Source organism: Aedes albopictus, chromosome 1 (genome assembly GCF_035046485.1).
Source record: "Aedes albopictus strain Foshan chromosome 1, AalbF5, whole genome shotgun sequence".
Taxonomy (NCBI): domain Eukaryota; kingdom Metazoa; phylum Arthropoda; class Insecta; order Diptera; family Culicidae; genus Aedes; species Aedes albopictus.
Genome location: NC_085136.1, coordinates 308,013,285 through 308,040,820, shown reverse-complemented (window position 1 = coordinate 308,040,820; position 27,536 = coordinate 308,013,285). Strand labels below are relative to the sequence as shown.

The window sequence follows — 27,536 nt, the reverse complement described above, 5'->3', positions numbered from 1 at the left end:
CAATGCAAATCGGAAGAATGCAGTACTAAGCTCATTACTACTTTTTAAGTAGAATGTAGTTCATCGAGGCATTTATGATGAGACATTACCAACCATGATGCTTCCAACAACACATCGTAAAATTACGCGTTTACTGGCGACAATAAAAGCAATAGCTAAGGACAAGTGTAAAATAGCTATTCGAATATAAGCAGTTTATTCTACCGAACTGCGCTTCAGTTTTCAATTAGACTTCACACATGAAGATCAAATGATGAAAAGAAAAGTTGTATTCTCTGTTCTATTGCTAGTTGTTCTCTTTAACGTTGACGAAGCAAAATCCGCCAAAGGTAGTTTCTCTAGCTGAACTGTACTCAGTTCAACGAATCCATTTAATGTAATTTCCACCAAATTTCCAGCATGTTGCCGCGGCCGCAACGAACAATTCACGCTATGTAGTAGCCGATGTGAGCCCCAATGCAGCAACCCGCTCAAAGAGTCATCGCATTGTCCTTCGGGATGCCACGTGGGTTGCACCTGCAAGCGAGGATTCGTTCGCCACCCGAATGGCAGTTGTGTGAAACCCGCTCAGTGTCCCAGTACCAGCACCACCACCGAATCGACGGATGGGATTTAGATAACACAAGGATTTTCGAAGAAGGCAAATTTGACACCAAGGTAGTCAGTTGATTTTTTTTGTGTAATAGTTAAATAAAACTGTTCCAGCCTTACGAGTTTCATTTAACTATTTGATACAGTTTTTTTTCTGATTTCAATTTTCGTGCTTTTTTGTTTGTTTTGCTTTGTGTACATATCACTTCTATAGTGCACTTTGCTCCATTTGTGTTAGATTTCATCAAGCTTATGCTTATCGTTCCTACGGTTTTGAATTTCAACAACAACAACTATTGCATATTGACATAGTTTTCTTTTTCTTCTTCTTCATCATATTTTACATGTTTGTTTGGTTTTCCACTGGGAGAATGAGTCGTGGTATTCACTTCTCCATCTGAAGTTACTTCGTTTTGTTCAGTTATATTCTTCGTGTGCAAACCTTCAATTTCCCTAACCTTCCGTGTTGTGTTTGAGTTTTCCTTATAGTGGTAAGTTTAAGTTCTTTTTTACAACGGCATAGAAACAACAGTGAGAAGACGGGAAAAGGGGAAAACTTTTCTTATTCTTCGTAACTAGTCTTACGTACCAGACTATCTTTCTTGGAGAGCATAAACCAGCTGTCGATTTATATAGTTGCTTACTGCAGCTTAAAATACCTACACAGGATTTGTTTAACACAACCAGATTCGAACGAAAAATCCAAAAATGAAACTCGCTGCTCAGCTGTAGATTAGTTCGGATTAGTAACGTTTCGATGAATGAACCGGAAATTCACACTGGAAAAAGCACCGCATTTCCTCGTTTCGTTTATCAGTCACAGTTTCTGCTTTGCAGGTGCGTAGGTATCGAAACTGGGAAGAATTTTACTTCTTCTCGTTGTCCATTAGCAACCCAGGGGCGACTTGTGGTTGTTGTTGGCCCGCTTCGCTGGGTTGGAAGTTGCTGGAATCCATCGGTGGTTGACGTTGGCTCTCTTCCAGCTATTAACAGAAAAATAAGTTGATTAAGTAGTGTTCCATGAAAGGTTCTATCCCGAGTGGAATACCAGCATGTATATTGCTTACCAATTGCCGGAGAACAGCATTCACGGCATATTGCACAGCCCGTTCGAATTTGTCCTGTCGCGCGCCATAATCCTCCATCTGATCGGTGTTGTCACTATCCGGGTTCACTAGTCGTAGTTCCGAAGGTGACGCATCGTCAAAAGCTTTGCTTCGGTTGATCAAGGCAAGCTTTGCGTATGGCAGAGGAGGGATGCCACCCAGTTGGCTGGCACTCCCTCCGGGGTATTGTTGGTTTTCCGATAGCGATGATGACGACGACGATCGTTTACCGTGGCCACCGTAGCAGGCGTGACCGAATGCGGCACAGCCTCCTGTAGGAAATGAAAACATAACAAAACCAAATTAATTGACTTTGCGTTGAACATAAATTACTTCAATTGTTATATCCGTACGTATTGCGTTTTGATTTATATAATTTTGTTCTCAGTTACCTGGCCCCCTGACAGCTGCAGAACAAAAGAACACATTGATGGGCTGTGCAAAGTTACACTTGTGTTTTATTTACTGCTATTCTGCTTTCGAGCTGGTTCTTTTTTCTAGTCTATCCATTGTAACATGACGAGCCCAAGGTTTTTTCTGTGTCGCTGATGTTCCTTTTTCAGTTCAATTGAGGGTCTGTTAGAAGTTGCCGTTCGTTGATATCATCCGTTAGATCCATGGACTCAGTAGAGAATCAGTGTCATCCGCTCTCAGGGGGAAGAGCCACTGACGGAAAATTGCAAGTCCCGGGCTCGAACCCATGACTATCCGCTTATGAAGCGATCGTATTACCACTGCACCACAGGCACTGGCAAAGGAAATATAGGGTAGCAATCCACGGGGGCAGTGGTCTGTATTTTGAGCACTCTTCACAATAACTCAGACAAATCCAAACCAATTGACTTGTAATTATGTACACGGCTAGATACTATACTGCCTATATGCCTATAATAGAATGTATGGGAAAAACCAGACCGTCGAATTTCGAAAACGGGTAGCGCTCAAAAGTATCGTCTCCTCAAAAAAGTCACAATGCAAAATTTCAGCTCTATCGGACTTCGTTAAGTGTTTGACCAAAGTGGTCAAAGTATGGCTGTTTTGAAACACGATAAAAGTTCTTAAATAAAAGTACCGTGATTTCGGGTGAAATTGATCGACGTGAGGGCAATTTTTATTTGTCAAAAAAAAGCTTTGAACTTAAAACAATTTGTAGAAAATTACCATAATCTGGCTCAAGGGTTATTAAATGATGAGTTTACAAGTTTTACAGCTAATTAGTCACATATTTCTGTATTAAATTTAATATTTTCCGAAACTGCGTGTTTGGCGAATTTCAAGGACACTTTCACACTTTTGTTACCATAGCTATATCGCGCATGGAATAAATATTCGAATGAATGTTTATAGCTGTCAAGTGTTCGCTAAACCTGATTTCGTCATCAAAAGTTCTATAAACATTGATATTTATGCATAAAATTGTACTTTTGCTAAAGTAATGGCTTGTTTAGTATGAAAATTGCATACTTTTAGGCGTTTTCTTTAGATTTATTAAATTTTAAACTTGAATAATAAGGAATTTACTAAACTTGTATAAGTTTTACAAAGCTTTTCGCATTCTGGGGTGGATAATTCAGATAGAAAATTTATTTGCAGCACTTACAAAGACATTTCACTGACTGATCATTTTCACCCCGAAACTAAAATTTCTTATTTTTTAATTTAAATGATATTTATTGCAATAAAATGATTTGCAGTAAAAGTTTCAATCTCGTTGACTGATGAAACCCGTGATCGTACTTGTTTTAAAGCATTGAGTTTCACCATATCGATGACTATTCAAAAATTAGAAGCCAAAAACTGTGAAAGTGATCAATTTCACCCGAATCACGGTACACGTTTATTCAGCTGTCCAAAATCCTAAAGTTTTTTATTTTTTGTTTTTTTTCGCCATAACACCAGATCTGGACGTTTCATGCATTTCTAAGACATTTGGCATAAAAAATATCGATTTTGAAATTTTCATGTACCAGCCAAACTTTAACCGCTTTGGTCAAACTCTTAATGAAGTCCGATTGAGCTGAAATTTTGCATGATGACTTGTTTTAGGAGACGGCTCTTTTGAGCACTACCCTTTTTTAATTCGAAGAGTCGATTTTCATTAGCACCCTATACTACGTATCTCACCGCGTTCCAAAAGTTCTGTCAATTGGTTTAAAATTGACTGAGTTATAGCAGAAAAGTGCCCAAAATAGCAGGCCTGCCTGAATGGTTCCACTTCCTGGTAACAAAAAAAAATCTTTTAACAAAATGCATTAACACTCATGGACTTAACCCTCTAATAGTCTAAATTTACATTTTGATCTAAATACCATTTTTTTATCATCTAAAATCGATCTAAACACAACCCGTAACGTGGGTAGATCACCTTAGAATGGTGCGTTGCGGTGTAAGTTCTACCAAATCAAGTTTTGATCTTGATATTTACCGTATTCATAAATATTCCAAGATCAAAGTTTGATGCTTTTTTGTGTTTTGTAGTTAATTTTGTTTAAATGTACTGCTAATCAACATTTTATTTCAGCAGGTTTGAGGTAAATTTATCGTATGATATAAATAATATTGTAAAAGTATGCAACTGTGGCGAGCGTATCACTAATATGTAGCTTATTTGACGTACGATATCAATATTATTTTATATTTCAGATTATCAACCGAAGAATCTAGTAATTCAACCAAATGCCATCAAGACGACGAGGAAGCCAGAATAAATCGGGCAGACAACTGATTCGAAGAAGACTTACAATGGTGTGCCTGAACGTTGACCAAGCGTATCCTTTGGAGTTTACCCTTCCACTAACAACACCCAAATTCCCGTGACAACTAGGCCTGAGAGATCGTAGAGTTGTCTACATTTTTCGTAGGTGTCCAAAACTAACCATCCTTTTCCATCCCTCAGCAGTCGCAAGGACGTGGCCAGGACAGTGCTCGATCATTGGAGGATTGCGTCAGTCTTGTCTAAGAGTCAGAGATTAGTCCCAAATCTTTGTGCTTTGGTTCGGACGGGAAGGAGGCAACCCTCATAACAGCGGTCTAGGACTGTACCACCTACGAATTTGTGCGACTCGCGTAATGCTAATGCTAATCTAAAATCGATCTAAACATGTTTTCGTCGGCGAATCTTTTTTATTCGGCTCCGAGAGAAGTTGCACCAATGACGTCTCTCCGATCTCCGCTGCTAGCGGCGGTTGTGTGCCCGAAGCGTAATACGAAGATACCGATTAGATTCAAAGATTATATTGTTGAAAAATGATTTCATTAGCTCTGAGATATTTCTTTTAATGAAGGGAAGATGTTATGATATTGAGAACACCGGCGGAGATGCTCTAAATCAGTAAATACGAAATTCTTGGACATCTCTATCTCCAACCTCTTTTGTCAAACCAGTCAGTGTAATAAAGCTAGTAGAACGTAGCACACGCGTGTTTCATTCTCCAATCACCAAACGGTATTCATTTATTATCTGCATTGGTTTTTTGAAACCAACTTTTGTCCCCACCTTACTCTAAGTAGCAGACGAAATACCCAAGTAACACAACTTGTTATATAACAGTCAAAAATTCACTTTTAATGCTTATTGAGAAGTATTATTCTTGTTAAATTTACTTAAATTCGTGTACTTATATCATCAAAACAGCGCAAAAAATGGCGGCTTATAAAACATCTCACAAGTTGTATAATATGCATTCGAATACACTTATAGTACCAAAAATGACGTCCGCAGTATGTGCAAATATACGCTTGAGTAATTATTAGTTGTAATTCAGTTATTTGTTTGCAATTCAAACTTATAAAATACGATCATAATACAATCATATTAAGTAGTTGAAAATAGGCAGCATTCAAGTGATATAACTGAGAGAATACACTTATATTTCATACCATATGGAGATGTTGAGACTAAGCTATTTCTGAGTTATTACGATCATAACTAATCAAGAAAAACACCAATGTTAAATGTAGAACATGTCAGAAAAATAAATATTTATGAATATATTTAATTTCTTCAATCTCAAAACAAATTCTAAGTGATGGATTCATTGACTTCTCATAACTATTGAGTTAACAAATTCTGAAATGGGCATTAATCGATGGTAGTACAGATGTTTTTCATGCGATTCAAGATTTATTGTGGAATCATTGCTTTTAGTCACCCGTAAATTATGCGCCACTGAATTGAACTGAAAACATAGCATGTCCCAACAAAATAATACTGATTTTTTAATATCAATTGTAAATCCACACGCAGAAGCAATATGGCAGACTTTTCGAAAGACCTACAGTGCCGTTCAAAATGCTATAAACTATTATAATCACAATTTTGATTAAACTTTCAATCTGAATTACGATGATTATCACAGACAATGTCTCTAATGAAATTCCATTATCAAAACTTTACATTAGAACTGATAAAAATAGTTTTTTCGCAAACAAAAGGAAATAATAAGGCTAATTTTGTTTAACATTTTCTTTTCAATTAAGAACATGTTGACTTGTTTGTGACCGGTACTGTTGCTGAAAAACATATTCATTTCTATACATTTTCATTATCATTGTTAAGTTGAAACAACGTTGAAATTGCGTTATGATAGCAATCAAATAATGAATTGTGGGGGCATGTGTCATCAACTTTTGTAATACGTCTTTATAGCGTTAATTTAACACGCGCATATCAAAATATTAGGGGGACTCACTAAACAGATTAAATTGCTGCGTAAGCCATGATATTCTGCTTATTTGAAATGTTTCATGATTTTGCGAATGAAATAATCAAAGATTGCCTTGGTGATCGCTACGTTTAATCAGAATAAACTTCAATAAGCGGTTTACGCTGTTAAGTGAATCCCCCTATTAATTTTGTTTTGAGGATGTCATTACAACATTGGAATAACCACATTACAACTTATTCTTTAGTGAGGTTAGAGCTTAGCCAAATGTCAAAATATTGTTTATGGTGATCACCCTCGTCAATTTTTGGTTTCCGCGAGCTTTCTTAGCATAATCGTGGACTATTAACCTGGTCAGCGTATGGGTCAACGCGTACAGAATATTTCGCGAGTGAGGAAATTCATTTCCAATCGGCCAATTGGCTAGCAGCACGAGTATACTTGAAATGACGATTGAGTGCATCGGATCTCTGCGAAAGAACCCCAGAACCCTCTGCAAACCCGCTGGCGGATGATCCTGTACAACAATCGGCAACCAGCAGCTATTATCGGTGCTGATGAAATGCTGAGGGGAGAAAAAGAGCATTACCATCAGAGAATTACAGCCAAAAAGTTCGTTGTAATGTGTATAACTTTAGTTGACGCGGGTGGATCAGCGATTAGGTTCTACTGCCGTTCTGGCCTTGCAGTTGGAGCAGAGTGCAGAGTACACCTGAAGTTGTTCAAGTTAAATGTTGGAAGAATGATTTTTTTATCACGATTTGTTTGTGTTCTAGAAATGTTTTTTACAAGTAAAATCGCTTCATTTTATACATATTGAAGTCGATGAGGAAAACAAATTGTATTTATGTTGTTTGTAATTCACAAACATATATGGAGCTTAATATTAACACAAGTTGTTTTCAAACACAGATATACGACATTTATAATACATCTTTTAATACGTTGATTTTAAAAGATGTTTTCTGTGTTACTTGGGTAGGCCTATTTGTCCGAAGATAAGCAAAGTAGTAGATTTCAAAGGAATTTGCTCGTCTTTTTCTAGTTTTTCTTTAAAAGTTTCATGTTTTAGTTTTACTTTTGCAAAAGTAAAGTAATAGTAAAGTGTTTTTCAATTTTAACTACCATCGACAATGTGTCAGAGGGGCGAGATTGGGTCATATTTCATCAAATATTGCGAATATCGAATCAAAAATTGTATATTGTCCTACTCGTAGTTGCCAGCAGTTCCTGTCAAAAAATTAGATTGTTGAGCAATTAGTTAATTTTTGATAAATCATCGAAAAAAAAACTTGAACTATAGATGACGAAGATATCATCAAATCACTTTTCCATGTTTTACGAAAGTGGTTCCAAACTTTTGGCTGACACATCATATTGAGGGGTGACCCCAAACTTTTGGTGAATGATATTAAGAAGTAATTTACTTAATAACTTTTTCCTAGATTTTTAAGACAAGTTCGGCAAAAAACAGATGAAAGCTAATAGAAAATAGGTTATATAACCGCTCTCATAATAAAATTTGGGCGACCCAATTTCCAGCGACACTGCCGTAAGTTTATATTCATTTTTTAGAAAATTAAGCAACTTGGGGTTAAGTTTACATATAAATATTTTTGTAAAAGTTTCACATAAATAATGCTCAAAGTATCTTTGACTTATTATCTTTTGAATGAGATCTTAAGTTTTGAAATTGGACGCAAATTGGTGGAGATATGGGCCTAAAAAATGACATGTTTTTGAAGGAATGACCATGACCCCAAACTTTTGACGGGAGTATGTACCATATAATACAGTATTGCTAAGTAGTATCAACCTGCACCAGAACTTTATTAACTTGCTTTCTTGTCAATGCGGAAAAAATCGGTTTCCTTGACCCATTCTTACCCCCTCTAAGGTGTGAGAATGGGTCAATTTTCAAACACCTGCGGTTTAAAGGACAATTGACGAACTCCAAATATTTGTTCATCATTTGTGCATGCTTTAGGATGCGGTCGAATTCAGTGTGCGGTGGATGCGTCGTGGATCGAGTCGGTCCCGAATTTTTCGTTTCCCGTCGGCGCTAGTTCCCAATACACTTTAAGTTCATAATAAATATTTTCTTTCATTGTTTGCATTCACACAAAAGAGTGAAAAGTGTTAGTTCGGGCTCGCCGGTCGAGAAAAAATCCGGGCGCCGACAAGTGAGTCGCGTTCAGTGTATTTCTATGTGGAATAGACTAAAGGTTTCTGCTCCCTAGTGGAGTGGAGACGCGCGATAGAATTTTCTTTTTGGATAGTTTTTGCGTCGAAAAGTGGTCGGTTGTTAACGGCGGTTTGTGTATATTGATCCATTGTCAAATCATATCACCAACCATAGGTGACTCCCGGACTGACAATGTACCTTACCCTACTAACAAAAAAATCCTTCCTGAGACAAACGTGGAGATGCAGCGATTCGCGGTCTTTTTAACAACGTTTGTCTTACTAACACTCCCTCCCTTCCTCGATGACCGTAAGGACGTGGCCGGCGCCGTTATTGACCTTAATAAAGTTGAGAGCTCTCGAACTGTGTACATTGAGAATAGTAAACTAGTCCCAAGCCCTATTCATTGGTTCCTTGTGCAATTTGGTGCTCTGGTCAATCACGGAGTAGCAACTACGAATTGTGCGGTCATCTATGCTCATGCTCATACTCATGCTCATGCTCATGCTCATGCTCATGCTCATGCTCATGCTCATCATTTGTGCATGCTTTACCAAAGATCACATTCATACGAAGAAGCAAAAGTTATTGAACGCCAACATCGACTCCGATCACTACCTAGTGATGGTCAAGCTACGCCCAAAACTCTCCATCATCAACAATGTACGGTACCGGCGACCGCCACGATACGACCTAGAGCGACTAAAACAACCGGATGTTGTCTCAGCATACGCGCAGAATCTCGAGGCCGCGTTGCCAGCAACATCAGGTACGTGGAACGATATCGACGAAACGAATGGTTCGTCGAAGAGTGCAGAACGATCTTGGAGGAGAAGAACGCAGCGTGGGCGGTAATGCTGCAGCAAGGGACCTGACAGAACGTGGAACGTTACAAACAGAAGCGGAAACAGCAGACCCGCCTCTTTCGGGAGAAAAAGCTCCGCCTGGAAGACGCGAAGTGTGAAGAAATGGAACCGCTGTGCCGTTCCCAAGAAACACGGAAGTTCTATCAAAAGCTCAACGCATCCCGCTACGGATTCGTGCCGTGAGCCGAAGTATGCAGGGATAAAGACGGAGGCCTCTTGATGGACAAACGCGAGGTGATCGAAAGGAGCAAACAGCACTTCGATCAGCACCGGAATGGCGTGTAGAACGTAGGCACGGGAGACCACGGCAACGGAGGAAATGACGACGCCAGTGCAGCGAAGGACGGAAATGCACTAACTCCCGCGCTGAGAGAAGTTAAGGAACCCATTCACCAGCTCAAAACCAACAAAGCAGCTGGTAAGGATGGTATCGCAGCTGAACTCATCAAGATGGGCCCAGAAAAAATGGCCACCTGTCTGCATCGGCTGATAGTCAGGATCTGGGAAACCGAACAGCTAACGGAGGAGTGGAAGAAAGGAGTAATCTGTCCCATTCACAAGAAAGGTGACCATTTGGAATTTGAGAACTTCAGGGCAATCACTATTTTGAATGCTGCCTACAAAGTGCTATCCCAGATCATCTTCCGTCGTCGGTCACCTAAAACTAATGAGTTCTTAGGAATCTATCAAGCCAGCTTCATCGACGGCCGGTCGACAACGGATCAGATCTTCACCGTACGGCAAATCCTCTAGAAATGCCGTGAATACCAGGTCCCAACGCATCACCTGTTCATCGACTTCAAAGTGGCATAAGACAGTATCGACCACGCAGAGCTACGGAGAATCATGAACGAAAACGGCTTTCCTGGGAAGCTGACTAGACTGAAAACTTCATAAGGGTTTCGGGTGAACTAAATATCCAGTTCATTAGAATCTCGCCGAGGACCGCGCAAGGTGACGGACTCTCATGCCTACGCTCCAACATCGCTCTGGAAGGTGTGATGCGACGAGCCGGGCTCAACAGCCGGGGAACGATTTTTAAAAAATCCGGTCAATTTGTGTGCTTTGCGGACGACGTGGACATTATTGCAAGAACATTTGGAACGGTGGCAGAGCTGTACACCCGCCTGAAACGCGAAGGAGCTAAGGTCGGACTGGTGGTGAATGCCTCGAAAACAAAATACATGCTGGTAGGTGGGACTGAACGAGACAGGACAAGCCTTGGCAGCAATGTTACGATAGACGGGGATACTTTCGAGGTGGTAGAAGAATTCGTCTACCTAGGTTCCTTGCTAACGGCTGACAATAACGTGAGCCGTGAAATACGAAGGCGCATCGTGCCGTCGTGCCTACTATGGGCTCCAGAAGAAACTGCGGTCGAAAAAGATTCACCCCCGCACCAAATGTACCATGTACAAGACGCTAATAAGATCGGTATTTCTCTACGGACACAAGACATGGACGATGCTCGAGGAGGACCTTCAAGCACTCGGAGTTTTCGAGCGACGTGTGCTCAGGACGATCTTTGGCGGCGTGCAGGAGAACGGTGTGTGACGGAGAAGGATGAACCACGAGCTCGCTGCACTCTACCGTGAACCCAACATCCTGAAAGTGGCTAAAGCTGGACGGATACGGTGGGCAGGGCATGTTGCAAGAATGCCGGACAACAACCCTGCAAAGATGGCGTTTGCTAAACATCCGGATGGCGCTTACTAAAGAAATATTTCACTGGCGCACTTTTAAATTTTCCTACTCAGAGACTGTGCTGTATTTGGTCAAATAACAAGATGTTTATGATTATTTCACTAATTCAAAATTTAACAATAACAAAATTTTGGCAACCCATTGATAATTTGTTTCATCTCTTTCAATTAGAAGTGAGTTGAACAACAATACAATTATTGTTTTCCAAGTTAATCCAACACATTCTCGCGGTGGAACTATATTGGGGTGCACACTTGGCCACACTAGCGCCAAAAGGTAAAACAACGGCAAATTTGTACCCCTTTTCGAAATGTGACAGCGCCGCGTAATGGCCACATTCCCAGTTATTTCAAAACAATCGTTGCAATGCTTTACACAACCGCGCAGTATGAGCACAGAGAACAGACGTCCAAGCTCATGTAGTGTAGTTGCCCAGACAATCAGTAATCGTATAAGATGTTGCATAAGATGATAAAGTGGAGGCCATATACGTGCATGCCTCCATTTAGGCGCATGTAAAGTGTACGCATATCGCCTCCACTTAATCATCTTATGCAACATCTTATACGATTACTGGTTGTCTGGGTGTGTAAAGCATTGCAACGGTTGTTTTGAAATAACTGGGAATGTGGCCATTACGCGGCGCTGTCAAATTTCGAATCGGGGTACAAATTTGTGGGCTTCATGGCCGTACGGTTAGCGGCGGCAGTCGTCTAGGCGTATCGTAAGCCTCGGAGTGTGGGTTCGATTCCCGCTCCAGTCGGTGGAAACTTTTCGTCAAACGAAAAATTCATCACTGGGCCACTGGGTGTTCTGTGTGTTGTCCGCTGTCTAGTGTAAGTAATGTGTTCAATCTGTGCAGCCTCTGGCTGAAGACGGTGTGAATTGTTTTTTTTTTTAATTTGTTGTTGTTTTACCTTTTGGCGCTAGTGTCACCAAGTGTACACCCTAGTATAGTTCCACCAAGAGAATGTGTTGGTTTTACTTGGAAAACATTAATTGAATTCTTGTTCAACTTGTTTCTTATTGAAAATAATTAAACTAATTATCAATGAGTTGCTCAAATTCTGTTGCTGAATTAGTGAAATAATCATAAACTTCTTCTTATTTAAGCAAATACAACTCAGAATCTGAGTAGGAGAATTTAAAGGTGCGCTAGTGAAATATTTCTTCAGAAAGCGCCATCATGGTGTCGAAACAAGTTTTTGAGTGGGAAAGTCACCGTCGATGTCGCTACTGAGCTTGTTTTTTCTTTACACAAGATTTTAGAGCAATTTTGTTCGAGCATGTTCGTCTGTTCTCTGTGGTATGAGCTTGGACGTCTGTTCTCTGTGATGATATTATGTTCTACACATTTTTAGTTTGGAATGTCGATCTATTAACATTCTACGCGATTTTCCATACGATTTCAGAGTTCTTGACTACTATTCTTCCGTGAGCTTGCAATGAATTTTTCAGAATGTTGACTCTCGAGTACTAGAGACGACGGGTTGAATACAAACGATGGAGTCGTTACCGGACTTCCAGCGCTGGAAACTGAATGATATAAGTAAAGGTTCTTGACTACACTTTTCACTGCTGGAGCCAACTGGAACCATTCAATAGCAATGTTAATAAAAATCGTTGTATTAGCACAGAGAACAGACGTCTATCTTCGCTTTCTGCCTTGTGTAAAACTTTGTAACGGTCATATCAGAGTATGTCGTTATGCTCCCGTTACGTGGCGCTAGCGTCCCATCACTTACATTGTTGTGTTGTCATTTTTGTTTCCAGTGCTCGCCGTTTTTGGCCGTTTGGCGCTCGTGTCGCTTTGTGGACTAGTGTATTTTAACGATGAACTTTGCCATCGTGGGGTCAAATCGACTTTATATGTGGGGTAGTCTCCGTTGGTGGCGTTGAGGTACACTTAAATCCTTTACACACGATATCGACGTGTTTTTGTTTGAGCTTAAACGTCTAGTCTCTGTGGTAGCAGTGATGTTTTTCGATTTTACAGAACAAATTATATTTATTATTCACGTGATCTGACACATCAAAAGAAAGATCCAAAACAACCATGAACGCAATTTTGCCCAAAATGCAGATAGGCTTGGCTTACGATTCATAGCAGATCTCCATATTTCTTTTTTTTTTGTATCTGTATTAACGAGATTTTTAGCCCTACGCTAGTTCATCTCGGGACCCACGCTTTACTTCCCTTCCGAAGGAAGAACTCACATTTAGCGAGTTTGTCGGGAGTGGGATTCGATCCCAGGTCCTCGGCGTGATAGTCAAGTACTCTAACCACAGAGAACAGACATTTAAGCTCGAACAAAAATACGTCGAAATCGTGTGTAAAGGATTTAAGTGTACCTCAACGCCACCAACGGAGACTGCCCCACATATAAAGTCGATTTGACCCCACGATGGCAGTGTTTATCGTTAAAATACACTAGCCCACAAAGCGACACGAGCGCCAAACGGCCAAAAACGGCGAGCACTGGAAACAAATATGACAATACAACAATCACTAAGGGCCAGAATCGCAATCTAGCGGAACTAAATTAATTACTCCAAAACGAAGCATTTCCGACACATGGTGTCTTCGACAAAGTTGTTTGACATCAGCAGGGGCATCTATTTCTTAGAACGCAGTAGTTCGCAACTCGTCCGCATAGGTGGCGCCACCATCTAACTTCTTTCTTTTACGTCCTAGAGACTTGGCGTCTTCGGCAAAGTTGTTTATTTTGGCAAAACAAACAACTTCTTCTCAGACGTCAAAATTCCACAGCCTACTGTTTTCGAGTTATTTAAAAAATAAAAACTAATCAATGAAAAAACAGTTTTTTAAGCTAATTTTGACATTTTTACCAGAAACCATGTGAGTTTAATTTTTTTCCTAATGCATATGTGTCAAGCCAATCACATTGTACGGGAATATGTTGAATATTATCATTAAAAATTTAAAATAAAAATACAAATTCGAAAAAAACAGTGTGAATTTCAACCCTTAATATCTCACAAAGCGCAAAAAATCGCAACATAAAATTTTCAGCAAATACGAAGCAATACTAGGTGAACATACTGCCAAAAATTTGGAGAGGTATTTTTTGGTGTTTTTTAGATAATATCTTTTTAGTAACAGTATAAATATAAGTAATGTCAGCATGTAACTTTTTACTGTTACACATTAGAGAGTTTATGTCTTCGAAAAAGTTGTTCATTTTGACTAAATAAACAACTCTTTCTTAGACGTCAAAATTCCACGACCTACTGTTTTCGAATTATTGCATATAAACTAGATTATATTGATAAAAAAATGACAATAAAACACATTTTGATACAATACTATGAACTATTTTTATTGTTTTTACTTTTACGATACATAGTAGGTCATGAACATGTCAGTTTCGTGGAGCTTCTTTTCCACAATCTTCGATCAACGTCCTTTCCATCCAGAAACAGATCCACAAGGTTTCGATAAGATATTTCGCGCTCTAAAATTAAAAATGATTGACAAAATAGGTTAAGCTTAAAACACTTAACATGCAAACAATTAAACGATATCTTGACCCATGCTGACAATAGTAAACTGGCATTTGCTTGAACTTCTATGTATCGTAAAATTAAAAACATTAAAAAATAGTTCATAGTATTGCATCAAAATGTGTTTTATTGTCATTTTTTATCAATATAATCTAGTTTATATGCAATAATTCGAAAACAGTAGGCCGTGGAATTTTGACGTCTAGGAAAGAGTTGTTTATTTAGTCAAAATGAACAACTTTTTCGAAGACATAAACTCTCTAATGTGTAACAGTAAAAAGTTACATGCTGACATTACTTATATTTATACTGTTACTAAAAAGATATTATCTAAAAAACACCAAAAAATACCTCTCCAAATTTTTGGCAGTATGTTCACCTAGTATTGCTTCGTATTTGCTGAAAATTTTATGTTGCGATTTTTTGCGCTTCGTGAGATATTAAGGGTTGAAATTCACACTATTTTTTCGAATTTGTATTTTTATTTTAAATTTTTAATGATAATATTCAACATATTCCCGTACAATGTGATTTGCTTGACACATATGCATTAGGAAAAAATTTAAACTCACATGGTTTCTGGTAAAAATGTCAAAATTAGCTTAAAAAACGGTTTTTTCATTGATTTGTTTTTATTTTTTAAATAACTTGAAAACAGTAGGCTGTGGAATTTTGACGTCTGAGAAGAAGTTGTTTGTTTTGCCAATATAAACAACTTTGCCGAAGACGCCAAGTCTCTAGGACGTAAAACAAATAAGTTGGATGGTGGCGCCACCTATGCGGACGAGTTGCGAACTACTACGTTCTCATCAATAGATGCCCCTGCTGATGTCAAACAACTTTGTCGAAGACACTATGTGTCAGAAATGCTTCGTTTAAGAGTAATTAATTTAGTTCCGCTAGATTGCGATTCTGGCCCTTAGTGCAATGAAAGTGATGGGACGCTAGCGCCGCGCAACGGGAGCATAACCACATACTCCGATATGACCGTTACAAAGTTTTACACAAGGCAGAAAGCGAAGATAGACGTCTGTTCTCTGTGCTCTAACCATCGCACCAGGTCAGCACCATATTTCTTACTTTCGGTCATTAAATTTACATCAAGTTTTATGTTTAGCAAACTTTTACTCTCAGAAAACAGACGTTCATCTTCATTGTCTCCCTTGAGTAAAACTTTGCAATGGTCATGTAAAGTAACGTGTTGTCATTTTAGTTTCTCGGATTTGCCGTTTTTGTCATTGAAGCGCTAGCATCGCTAGGGCATTTTATCAACTAACAGCGCCACCATGTATTTAAAACGAGTTTATATGTTGAGCAATTTCCGCTGGTGGCTTTGAGGTACACTTCAATTCTATACAAACGTTTTTAATGAAATTTTGTTCGAGCTTCAATGTCTGTTATCTATGTTTTTACTGATATCTAGGTCAATACCTTGAGCTATTAATAAAAAAATATTCAATCAACATCGGGTTTTCATTCCACGGCTGCAATCGAACAACAATGAATATTATGAATGATCCCTCATTTGATATTTTATTAACAGCGCACACATGTCACAAAGCATCAACAATTGAAAACATTCGCATCATCTGCTTGCTTTCAATAATGTTTCCGCCATGAACCAGTTTATTCTAGCACTTTCCATCGTTGACACGGTTTCCTGGGCGGATCTCTGTTGCTCATTGTTTAGATAGAAGCAAAAATCCTTTGCCTCTAGTCAGATAAGGAAGACATTCATACCCTTTTCGTTTGAATCATTATTCCATGAGGGGGGTTCGCTTGTGGTTCGAACGGTTCAATCCCCACAACCCAGGTATCTATCAACCGACTTGGGGTCTTGGTGCAGCTCCCCTCACATGTGTGCGACTTGTTACCGGTAGCGTCGTTGTTGGCATGTGGGTGCAGAAGCATGCTTCAAAATCAATTTCCTTCTCAATGCAAACGTCGTTCATCGCCGACGACGACGACGACGATACCTAGGTTGTGGCAGACTAGTAGCAGTATATGAAACACACATCACATCACAATAATACCACAGAGAACAGACATCCAGGCAAGAACAAATTTCATTCGGAAAGTTGTGTAAGGATTTGAATCTTTACTTGAGTATGGTTGCAAACCAATACATGATGACACACTAACGCCACCAAACACCATATTGCCACAGTCAGTGGTGAATTGAAACATTTCAAGTGGTGAATTAAATTAGTATGGGAAATTAACCGATTGCAGCGCCACGCTATTGCCACTTGTGTTGCCGATTTCAAATGGCCGTTAAATTCCTTACACAGTTTTGGAACTGGACTTGGATGTCTGTTCTCTGTGATAATACCGTTGACGATAATAAGAGACAATGAGTGTGGCCCAAAGTCAGCTGTGGGGAGTGGACCATTTTAGTCAAAATGGTCCAGAAGGACAGCACTAGTTGCTTTATCTATTTCGGTCGTGGACGTTGACTGAAATGAAACGCTGTAAAGATGAACCTTAACAGAGGACCTTAAGCTACCAGTAGCAACTCAATTCCTTATCTTATGCCGCTATTCAAAACCAACCATCCGAAATGTGCACCTGCATTCGAGATTCGAATTCGACAACCACAGAAAGCTAATCCAAATTCTAACCAACACAGAATTGGTCTACCTCGCATACGTGTGATAAATAGTGCAATTTATGTTTAACTTTCGGACCTGGTGGTTCGGAACATATTTAGTTGTTCCGGGGCTGCCCAGCACACCCACTAGATAGCATTTGCGCTCTTCTTTTTTTTTTTTAACTAGTTCGTTTATTTGGGGCTCAATCGCGTATAACGCTTTACGGAGCCAAGGATCTTTCTTTGTACTTAATAGTATACATTATACAGAGTAATAACTTTTTAATGATATCTGTTAGTAATGGGTGGAAGCCAGGGAACTCGTGGCAGCTCGAGGTTAGAAGGTCACATTTTGAGGGATGGACAGGGTAAGGATTGGGCCAAAGGTTTCACTGCTGCTCATCCGGGGGTGAATCGCATCTTGCTAGCGTATTCGGTGCCTTGTGGTGTTGGTACCAACTTGTTGTGGGACTTGGTTTTCCGGATGGCCAGGAGCAGCTTGGTAACACAAAGAGGACAAAACAGAGAAAAAAAAAACTGGAGAAGAAAACACAAGCAAATTAAACTTTTATACCAGCAGAGCGAAGAAAGTCGAAAATACATCCCATGTATGTGACATCGCGGGTCCCCAACACATCTCTCACAAGAACAAAGGGTTGTCTACCTCGGGCCTCAAGGGTATCCAAAAGTAGCGTTCTGGAGGCGTCATTATCCGGGCATTGCCAAACTACGTGGTCGATGTCATCATAACCGGAACCGCACTTAGTACAAACATTGCTCAACGCGAGGTTAATCCTGTGTAAATGCGCGTCTAGCGAGTAATGGTTGGACATAAGTCTTGACATCACGCGAATGAAATTGCGACTTACATCCAGACCATACCACCACACTCGCAAAGAAACATTAGGAATAATGGAATCCCGACTAGCCGATCATAACAAAATTATATCATAATATGTTATTATGTTATACAGATTTTTTCTAACATATGCAGTTATAATTTAGATGCAGGATGTTGTTAAAATAACAAACATTCTAACTAAAAATCATTAGGGTTCTAACACAAGTGTATCAGAGTTTGTTACAAATACATCAAAAATATATCAAGCCCTGTTCTAAGTTTTTGATAAAATATATCAAAATTATAATACAGTTTGATATTAGGGTAAAAATTAAATAGGGTAAAACTATTTTTTTACTCATTTTTTGGGTAATTACTTTAAGTGTGTTATTCTATTTTTAGAAAATGATAGGTCAAATAAAAAAAAACTTTCGAGTTGATTATAAAACCTACAAACATGGACGGGATTTGAACCACCAATCCTGCCATCGTAAATTTTCAGTCGCCTTTACCTATGAGGCTATCACAGCACTTGAAGTGAGCGACGAAAGAAGCTTTACTGGTTCTACGTATTGCCAGTTTCCCTGTTCCCCCATCTCTTGTTTGTCAGTCGCAGGACAAAAATAGACAGAGATTTGAATGCAAGATCAAACAATGAACCTCTCTCTCTTACCAACAGCGCTATCGCGGTGCGCAGACATGCGCACTGAAACACTAATAACAGTGGTGGCGTTCGCATGGCCCGTCGTCGGCTATTTCCATCAAGGAACAAAGAGAACGACGAAAAAGTTGTTAGTTGATTGAGCTTCGTCGTGGGGTGCATTTTGGCGGCGACAAAGATTCTTTCCGGACGGAGATGATTTTTATTTTATTTTTTGTTTTGTTCGCGCTGCGAGAACGGCGATCATACACGTACCTACGTGAGCGAAGGTAAAATGTGGCTTTGTTTTAATTGATCATAATTATATCATATGCCGATATGATTACTTCTGCAGATGCTGTTTAGTTTTATTCTGTTTTAGATTGTTTTAGTAATGAAAAAAGATATTTATGATATAATATCAAACAATATATGGTCGAATAATAATAGATCGAAAGAAAAAAAAGTTATAATAGACAAATGCAATCATCAATTGAGCAGAATTGTCCGTATACATAGTTGACATTTTTATTGATTAGAATTATTTAGTAGGTATTGTAGGAACAACAATTTATAAAAATAATAGTAGTTACGAAAAAATAACATCCATAATGAAAATAAATTGTTGTTCCTACAGGTATCACATTTGCTATCTCCACGCTCACTAACATTCATTACTTCATAATACATAGTCTGTTCGGTACTTCTTGAAGTTATAATTAGAAGTTGGAATAGCAGCACTGTTAAAATGACATATAAATCCAATTAAGTTTACTCAATTTTGAGATTAAAAAAAAATTAAGTGATACATCTACTTTTTGAAGCTAAAATTTTACTTAACCTATAAGAATTGGTAATCGTAGAAAAGTGATAGGATTTTGGCACCGTAACGGACGGGACTGGTATATTGAAAGAAGGAAATAAATACTTAGATAAACATATCAAAACTGAAATTGAACCAATGAATAAAATAAAAAAAATACGGAAGAGTCTGATAAAATTTCTAGAAGTTGCAATGTCTTTATTTTTTACTTCATAATATGAAACAGCAGTCAATAAACTAAAGAAGGTATACTATGTAATGGTTATATCTGCGATAAATTTTCTCCGATTTTGACAATATTGATCTCATTAAATACAGATTTATTTTTTCCATCTAAACCAAACCGACTGAACTGATCTGGTCATCGTGGGTTGAGGAAACCCCGAATTGCCATACGCGTGAAATTTTCCATAGACCAGCTGCAATAGCATATCTGCTCAGCCTAGGCCCAAAGTATTGACTTCAAAGTAATCATTACGAAGCATGTTTCACGAGAGACCATGTCTTTTCAATACGCTAACTCCAACAATGACTTCACAATGAATTTCACCAGTTTTTCATCCCATTCAAAATGTATGGAATTTCAATATCAACCCAATTTTCTCAGATTACTGTATTTTTTTTCTAATCATCATAAAAATAATCTTTAAAATGTTCCTGAAAGCTAGAAATCTTAAGATTATTTGATATGCTCAGCTCAAACTCGACAAAATGGTCACTTACACCTCTTTGCATCTGGGCCCCTCAATAGCATAAAAACATGTTCCAGAAAATGTGGACTTTTGGGAACACCGCGTAACCCAATCGTTCTATTCGCATAACCAATCAATGAAAAAAAAGATTTCTTATTCAAACGAGTCGAAGTTCACTTAAATCGGTTCAAAGTTGAAAAAATATGAGTACGTTTCAGTTTTGAGGGTAGCCGGATACGCTTCCGGCATTCTACGCAATAAAAATCAAGCAAAACTGCAGCCTCACAACAGCAATTGAATGTTTTTTCATAAATTTTTCAATTACATAGAATTAAGCTGTTTTCTTATAAGCATTTTTTGATCTGTTACCTGCATCCATCGACCTATTGCTCTACAAGCAATGAAAAAAAAAACGAATACACAATCAAATTTATTATTTTTGTAATATAGCTAAAAATTAAAATAATTTCATATTCTGATATAATTATGTTATTTTTTCAACTGATCGTTTTGTTCAGTTGCAAAAATAACAAAGTTATAACAGAGTTTGTTCTGATTTATTTGTAACAAAACTAGTTACAAAAGATTATAATATATTTTGTTATAATTTAGTTTGAAAAAGTAATAAACAGTCCATGTCATAACAAAATTATAACATAATTTGTTAGTTATATCACATTAAGATATAATTATGATAGATTCTTGTTATGTTCATCTAGTCGGGATGTAACCACCGTCCCAGCTGGCCATCTCGCCAATCATTTTGCCAACTTTGAAGAGAACTCTGGCGAACAAAATGGAAAAATTCATCATGTGAAATTCTTCTATCATAGATCTCACCTTCCTGTGCGCCCACCTTTGCGAGAGAGTCCGCCTTCTCATTGCCATAAATTGAGCAATGTGAGGGGACCCATACAAAGGTAATCTTGTATGATCTTTCGACCAGTGCACCCATCTGCTCCCTTATTTTTGTAAGAAAGTAAGATGAATGTTTTACAGGTTTCATCGACCGGAGTGCCTCAATCGAACTAAGGCTATCCGAGAAGATGAAGAAATGGTCTACGGGCATGTTGGAAATCATCCCCAAAGCGAAGTTGATTGCTGCCAGCTCAGCAACATAAACCGAACAAGGTTCCTGAAGTTTGCGGAAGGCGGTGAAATTTTCATTGAAAACACCGAAACCAGTGGATCCATTTATGCGAGACCCATCAGTGAAGAATCTCTTACAGGAATTGACATTTTGGTACTTTTCGTTAAAAATGCGAGGAATAGATATACATCGAAGTTGATCTGGTATTCCATGAATAGCTTGTTTCATGGACAGATCGTATTTAACAGAGGAACTGTCATTAGTGAAGTGTACACGGGGAGGATTATAACTTGGTAGGCTTATATCAGATGACATGTAGAACAGATAGATTCTCATGAATTTTGATTGAGTGTTCAGACTGAGCATTTCTTCGAAATTTTCAATGACAAGTGTGTTGCTCACTCCACACTTGATAAGTAACCTTAGCGAGAGCTCCCAGAATCGGTTCTGGAGAGGTTTCACCCCTGCCAGGACCTCAAGGCTCGCATTATGCGTTGAGTGCATACAGCCGAGAGCAATACGCAAACAACGGTATTGAATTCGTTCCAACTTTATTAGGTGGCAGTTTGCTGCTGAGTGGAAGCAGAAAGAGCCATACTCAATAACAGAGAGAATAGTCGTTTTGTAAAGTTTTATAAGGTCTTCCGGGTGAGCACCCCACCATGTTCCGGTAATTGTGCGTAGAAAATTGATCCTTTGTTGACATTTTTGCACCAAATACTTAATTTGGGTACCCCAAGTGCCTTTTGAATCAAACCAGACCCCAAGGTATTTCGAAGTCAAAGACTGGTCGATTTCTATTCCCAAAAGATTGAGTTTCAGTTGGGCTGGGTTCCGCTTTCTAGAAAACACAACCAATTGAGTTTTTTGCGGAGCAAACTCGATCCCTAAATCTCTTGCCCAGATTGACAGATTATTTAGAGAATTTTGCAATGGTCTTTGCAACATTTCTGCATGTGGGCCTTTTAGAGAAACCACAGCATCATCTGCAAGTTGTCTTAGCGTGCATTGTCCTTCCAAGCAACTATCAATGTCTTTCACGTAAAAATTATAAAGCAAGGGACTTAAACATGAGCCTTGGGGTAGGCCCATGTAACTAATTCTGGAAGTTGTCAGTTGTCCGAGATTGAAACTCATATGTTTTTCTGACAACAAATTATACAAGAAATTATTTAAAATTCCTGGAAGTCCACTATTGTGCAGTTTTTCTGACAATATTCCTATGGAAACTGAATCAAAGGCGCCCTTAATATCCAAGAAAACTGAAGCCAGTTGCTCCTTTTCCGCAAAGGCCAAATGAATATCTGTTGAAAGCAACGCTAGACAATCGTTTGTTCCTTTGCCCTTGCGAAACCCGAACTGTGTATTTGAAAGCAAGTTATTCGATTCGACCCAATGATCGAGTCGTGATAGGATCATTTTTTCCAACAATTTCCTTAAACATGATAACATAGCAATTGGGCGGTATGAATTATGATCAGACGCTGGTTTACCAGGCTTTTGAATAGCTATTACTTTGACCTGTCTCCATTCATGCGGAACGATGTTGTTCTCCATGAATGAGTTGAACAGGTCCAGTAATCGTCTTTTCGCGATATCTGGGAGATTCTTTAGAAGATTGAACTTGATCATATCGCGTCCCGGAGCGGAATTGTTTGATGAAAGAAGAGCCATAGAAAGTTCCAGCATAGTGAAGGGTCTGTCCAGAGAACCGTCTCTTGGGGATGTTTCCCAAGAAATCGGTTGTGCTGGGACTGAGTCTGGGCAGACCTTTTTCGCAAAGCTGAATATCCAACGGTTGGAGTATTCGTCACTCTCATTAGAAGAAGAGCGGTTTCGCATGTTGCGAGCCACTCTCCAAAGCGTTGTCATTGAAGTTTCTCTTGAGAGACCCTCAATGAAGTGTCGCCAATAACTACGCTTCTTCGCTTTCAGCAGGTTTCTCAGCTGTCTTTCGAGCTTTGCGTACTCTTGATAAAGATCTGAGGTACCGTGCCTACGAAAAGTTTTGAAAGCATCAGATTTTTTAAGATACAACTGGGTGCAATCATCATCCCAACCTAATGTGGCTGGTCTTCTTTTGAAGGTTGCACTTGGAACACGTCGTTTTTGTGATTCTAATGCACTCTTATATATCAGTTCAGACAGGAATCGATACTCATCCAAAGGTGGGAGGGGATTGAATGATTCGATGCCAAAAGATACCGCTTCTGCATACTTTTGCCAATCGATATTCCTTGTGAGGTCAAAAGGAACCTGAATTGGATGGTCTGACCTTTCACTATTATGCTTTATGGTGGTTATAATGGGTAAGTGATCACTACCATGAGGATCCTCGATTACCTTCCACAAGCAATCGAATGATAGTGAGCTTGACCCCAGTGATAGGTCGAGACGACTTTCTTTGCCGTCAGATGCAATACGTGTCACTTCACCTGTATTTAAAATGTTCAAATTGAAATCGTCGCACAAATCATAGAAAATGGCCGCTCTATTATCGTCATATGGTTCGCCCCACCCTGTACCATGCGCGTTCATATCACCCAGAATTAAAACTGGATGTGATAGTGCAGAAACCGCATTCCAAAGATGACGGCGGTTAATTGAAATTCTTGGAGGAATGTAAACGGAAGCTACGCAAAGTTCTTTACCCTTTACGTTTATTTGGCAAGCGACGATTTCTACGCCAGGATGAGTCGCGATTGGAATTCTATAAAATGAGTAAGTCTTTTTGATCCCCAAAAGAACTCCCCCATAATGGTCATCTCGATCCTGGCGTATAATGTTAAAATCGTGGAAGTTGAGTTCATCTTCAGAAGAAAGCCATGTTTCACAAAGGGCAAAAATATCACAATCAGAGTTGTGAATCAAAAACTTAAACAGGTCTAATTTAGGTTTCAGACTATGACAGTTCCACTGTAGCACAGTGATCATATCTTGTACCTCACTTGATGAATTATCCATCGAAAGATATGATCGCAGCAAGGAGGGGCCATGATTGTGTCAGATTCCGAAAATATTCTTCTACTGTAGGTATAAACATATCAATAATGCCTCTTAATGTTTCTGGAAGGCTGAGGGCATTATATAAGCGATCCACGAGAACCCTAAAAGTAAACAGTCCTCGCTTGGGTCTAGGAGGCTTGCTTGAACTGCGAGGAACTTTGGTAGCTTTTTTCTTGCTACCTTGTCGATTATTTCTCTTTGAAGTGTATTTAACAGGCGGAGACGGGGGTGACAGGTTCTTGCTACAACATGGAGCTGAAGCTAGAGGAACCTGATTCTTCGGAGTTTTTAAGTTTACCCCGTCTCCTTTATCATTAGGCAAACTTTTGAGGGAAGACTTTAAAAAGACCTTTCGGCGCAATCCCGGGGAAGATGATGACTTCCTTTTTCCAGGTGCGTGTACCTCCGAAAGAGATCCACCCTCATCAGTTTCGCCATCGTCCTGATCATCGGAAGACAACTCCTGATAGGGATTTTCAACTGGGACAGCTGATTCAGACACGGAATCTGGTGTTTTAAAAGATTTCACCATCTCCGCATATGTCTGTTTGGAGCGCTTTATGATAGAGCGACTCTCATTTCGAATGCGTCTTTTGTAAGCCGGGCAAACTTGCAAGTCGTGTGGATCTCCGCCACAGTAGCTACATTTTTCCGCTTCCTGTGTGCAAGAGTCCTCCAAGTGAGCTTGGTTGCATTTGCCACAACGGGGCTTGTTGTCGCAAAAGCTATCACTGTGACCAAACTGCTTGCATTTGGTACAATTAAAAACCTTCGGCCTAAAAAGATGCACTGGGTAAAAACCACCATCAATTACAACAAATTCCGGGAGGACGGAACCTGGAAAAGTCACTCGAAAAAACGCTGAAGGCGAGTACACCTTTTTATTTCCTTCCATGGAAACCTTAGATAAGCGTTTACAGTCTAGGATAGCCACATCAGGAATTGACCTATTTTTGAATCGACCAAAGCCGGTCTTGATGTCCTCACATGTCAGCATTTCGTCGAGGATCTTCCCCTCCACCTCCACTTCTCGTGCTGGCACATAGACGGCGTATTCAACAGTAAACGCTTCGTGTTGAGCAATTTCATTTGCTGCTTTGTAGCTAGGTGCGGTAACACGCAGCTTGGATGCTTTCACTTGGTGAATAACGGTCCCAGGATACTTACGCGTCAGCTCTCGAGAAATCGAAAGCATATTCAATGGTTTGCATTTGCGCCGGAAATAGACAACCCAAGGTCCAGGCGAAGATGGCTGATAAAACCGCGTACGAGCAATGATATCATTGGGAGGCGTTTCGCCTCCAATCGAATCGTCCATGTGGAAACAAATTTATGGAAAACTAGCTGTCCCGGCAAACTTTGTCTTGCCTGGTTGTGGTGGTTTGACAACTGTTGAGCTCAAAATAGCACCGCACTCTAGATTGATTTCATTTCGGTCGTGTTGATTTCCTTCCCCGCTCATGGAAAATCAGTTCTTTATCAATTTTGTTACTTTTCTAGTTGATATTTGTAACTTTTTGTACATATAAACACAGCCACCACGAATACAAACCGAACCGTGCAAGGGTCATCCCGATCGGTTCAGCCATTCGTGAGTTTTGTTGCCTCAAAGGGACTTCAAACTCATTTTTATATATATAGATAACTCAAAAGTGCAAAAGAGGAAGAGAAAAACCTTAAAGTATTTACAGTGCACTTTCTTCCTTAGGACGACAACTGTTTGGTTTGTAAACCAAACAATGTTAATAATATGTAGAAAAAAAAAATAAAGCAAAAAAAAAAAAAAAAACTTGTACTAATAATATACGAATTCAATTCTTATGTTTGTTTTAGCGCACCCTGTAGGATGCAAAAAAACGGTATTGAAAAAAAAAGAAAAAATAGCTAATAAAAAAAAAACAAAAAAAAATGTTCTGTTATTTACAGTTTGTACACCCTTACCCGTATACAGTAGTTTGGGAACCACTGTTATGGATGTCAAAAAAAAAGCACGTGGTCGAATGTGGACTGGGGATACAATAGACAAAAGCGATCAAAACAGATTGGGCGGACAAAAGAGTGTATCGAAAGAGTGATACTTATCTGACCGGAGCAGGTAGATATTTATCACAGGCAGGCAGATGGTAAAGCTGTCCGTCGCGTCTGCCTTCGCACCCGTCGCCGCCGTCCTCTTTGTTGACGGAGGGGCTGATGATGGCGATAATGATGACTTTTGGATGCGATTATTCGTTGACCTTGATGTACGATGATGCAAGCACCTCGCTTCCGCGTTGCGCTGGATACCACCTTGCGACACTACACTTCGCACAAGCAGGAGAACGCACGATATAAAAAACCTTCCGCAATTGCGGGGGAAAAAACTCTACTTCTACGAGGTCTATCGCGTGGTGAGATACGGAGCACACGTCCGACTCGTCCAAATGCACAACAGGGAATGATTTGCGCTCTTCGTGGCATGACCAAACAAACTCTATGCGGAGAAGGCCACTTTCGCGCGATAGTTCTTTTAGCAACGCGCTTCCAGAAGCATAATAACATCATCCGACAGCAGCAACAAAGCAAGACAACTCCCTACCAGGTAAAGGTTTACACGCTGGTCCTGTTCCCGGTGCTGCTTTACAACAGTTCCGCCACCACACGGTATGGTCGGGTCGGATAATTCGATCAATTTTGTTCCGCAATTTGCCAACGAAGAGATCACAATGTATGGAATGGTGTGTGCGCTTGCTCTCTGCCGCAAGGTTGGTTATGCAATTTGGCGTGCATCTTCGTAACTGGAATTAGGTGGAAATTTTTCGCTGATGTGCATACTTACCTCGCAGATGCACTAGTAACTGCGCTTGTAGATGGGGACAAAATTGCAATTAGTTGGACTGAAATAACTTCAGGTCTATATTTACAACAGTTATGCATTTCACCCTCTGAGTGCTGTAAAAGAGCTTAAAAAGAGAAGAACACAGTACATGCGCATTGCGCAATCATTGCAGCAAATCGGTTAAATCGAACGTTAAATAACACGCAGCCTGGATCCAATGCTCCAGAAACGTTTCTTTCCGTGCTCCGTCTGAAAATGTCCAAATTCGGTTTGCCGTCTATCAAAAATGCAACGTGAAAACTTTGACTTATACCGCAAAGACTTCGTATCACGCACGCGTCGAGAAGATCTGAAATAAGGATAAAAGCTTCTTCACAGGTATAGACTGTTTCAGAAAT

General features: G+C 39.5%; 1 protein-coding gene across 1 annotated transcript in view; it reads right to left on the bottom strand.

Moving 5' to 3' along the window:
- Nucleotides 1–955: 955 nt before the first annotated feature.
- LOC109408266 (uncharacterized) overlaps nt 956–27,536 on the bottom strand; it is a 51,279-nt gene continuing 24,698 nt past the window's right edge. Inside the window, exons 4-5 of the mRNA XM_019681529.3 lie at nt 1,659–1,969; nt 956–1,574 (exon numbers count right to left, since the gene is read on the bottom strand). Coding sequence (XP_019537074.2) covers nt 1,458–1,574; nt 1,659–1,969 — 428 coding nt within the window. The 3' untranslated portion in view covers nt 956–1,457. The remainder of the gene's footprint in view (nt 1,575–1,658; nt 1,970–27,536) is intronic.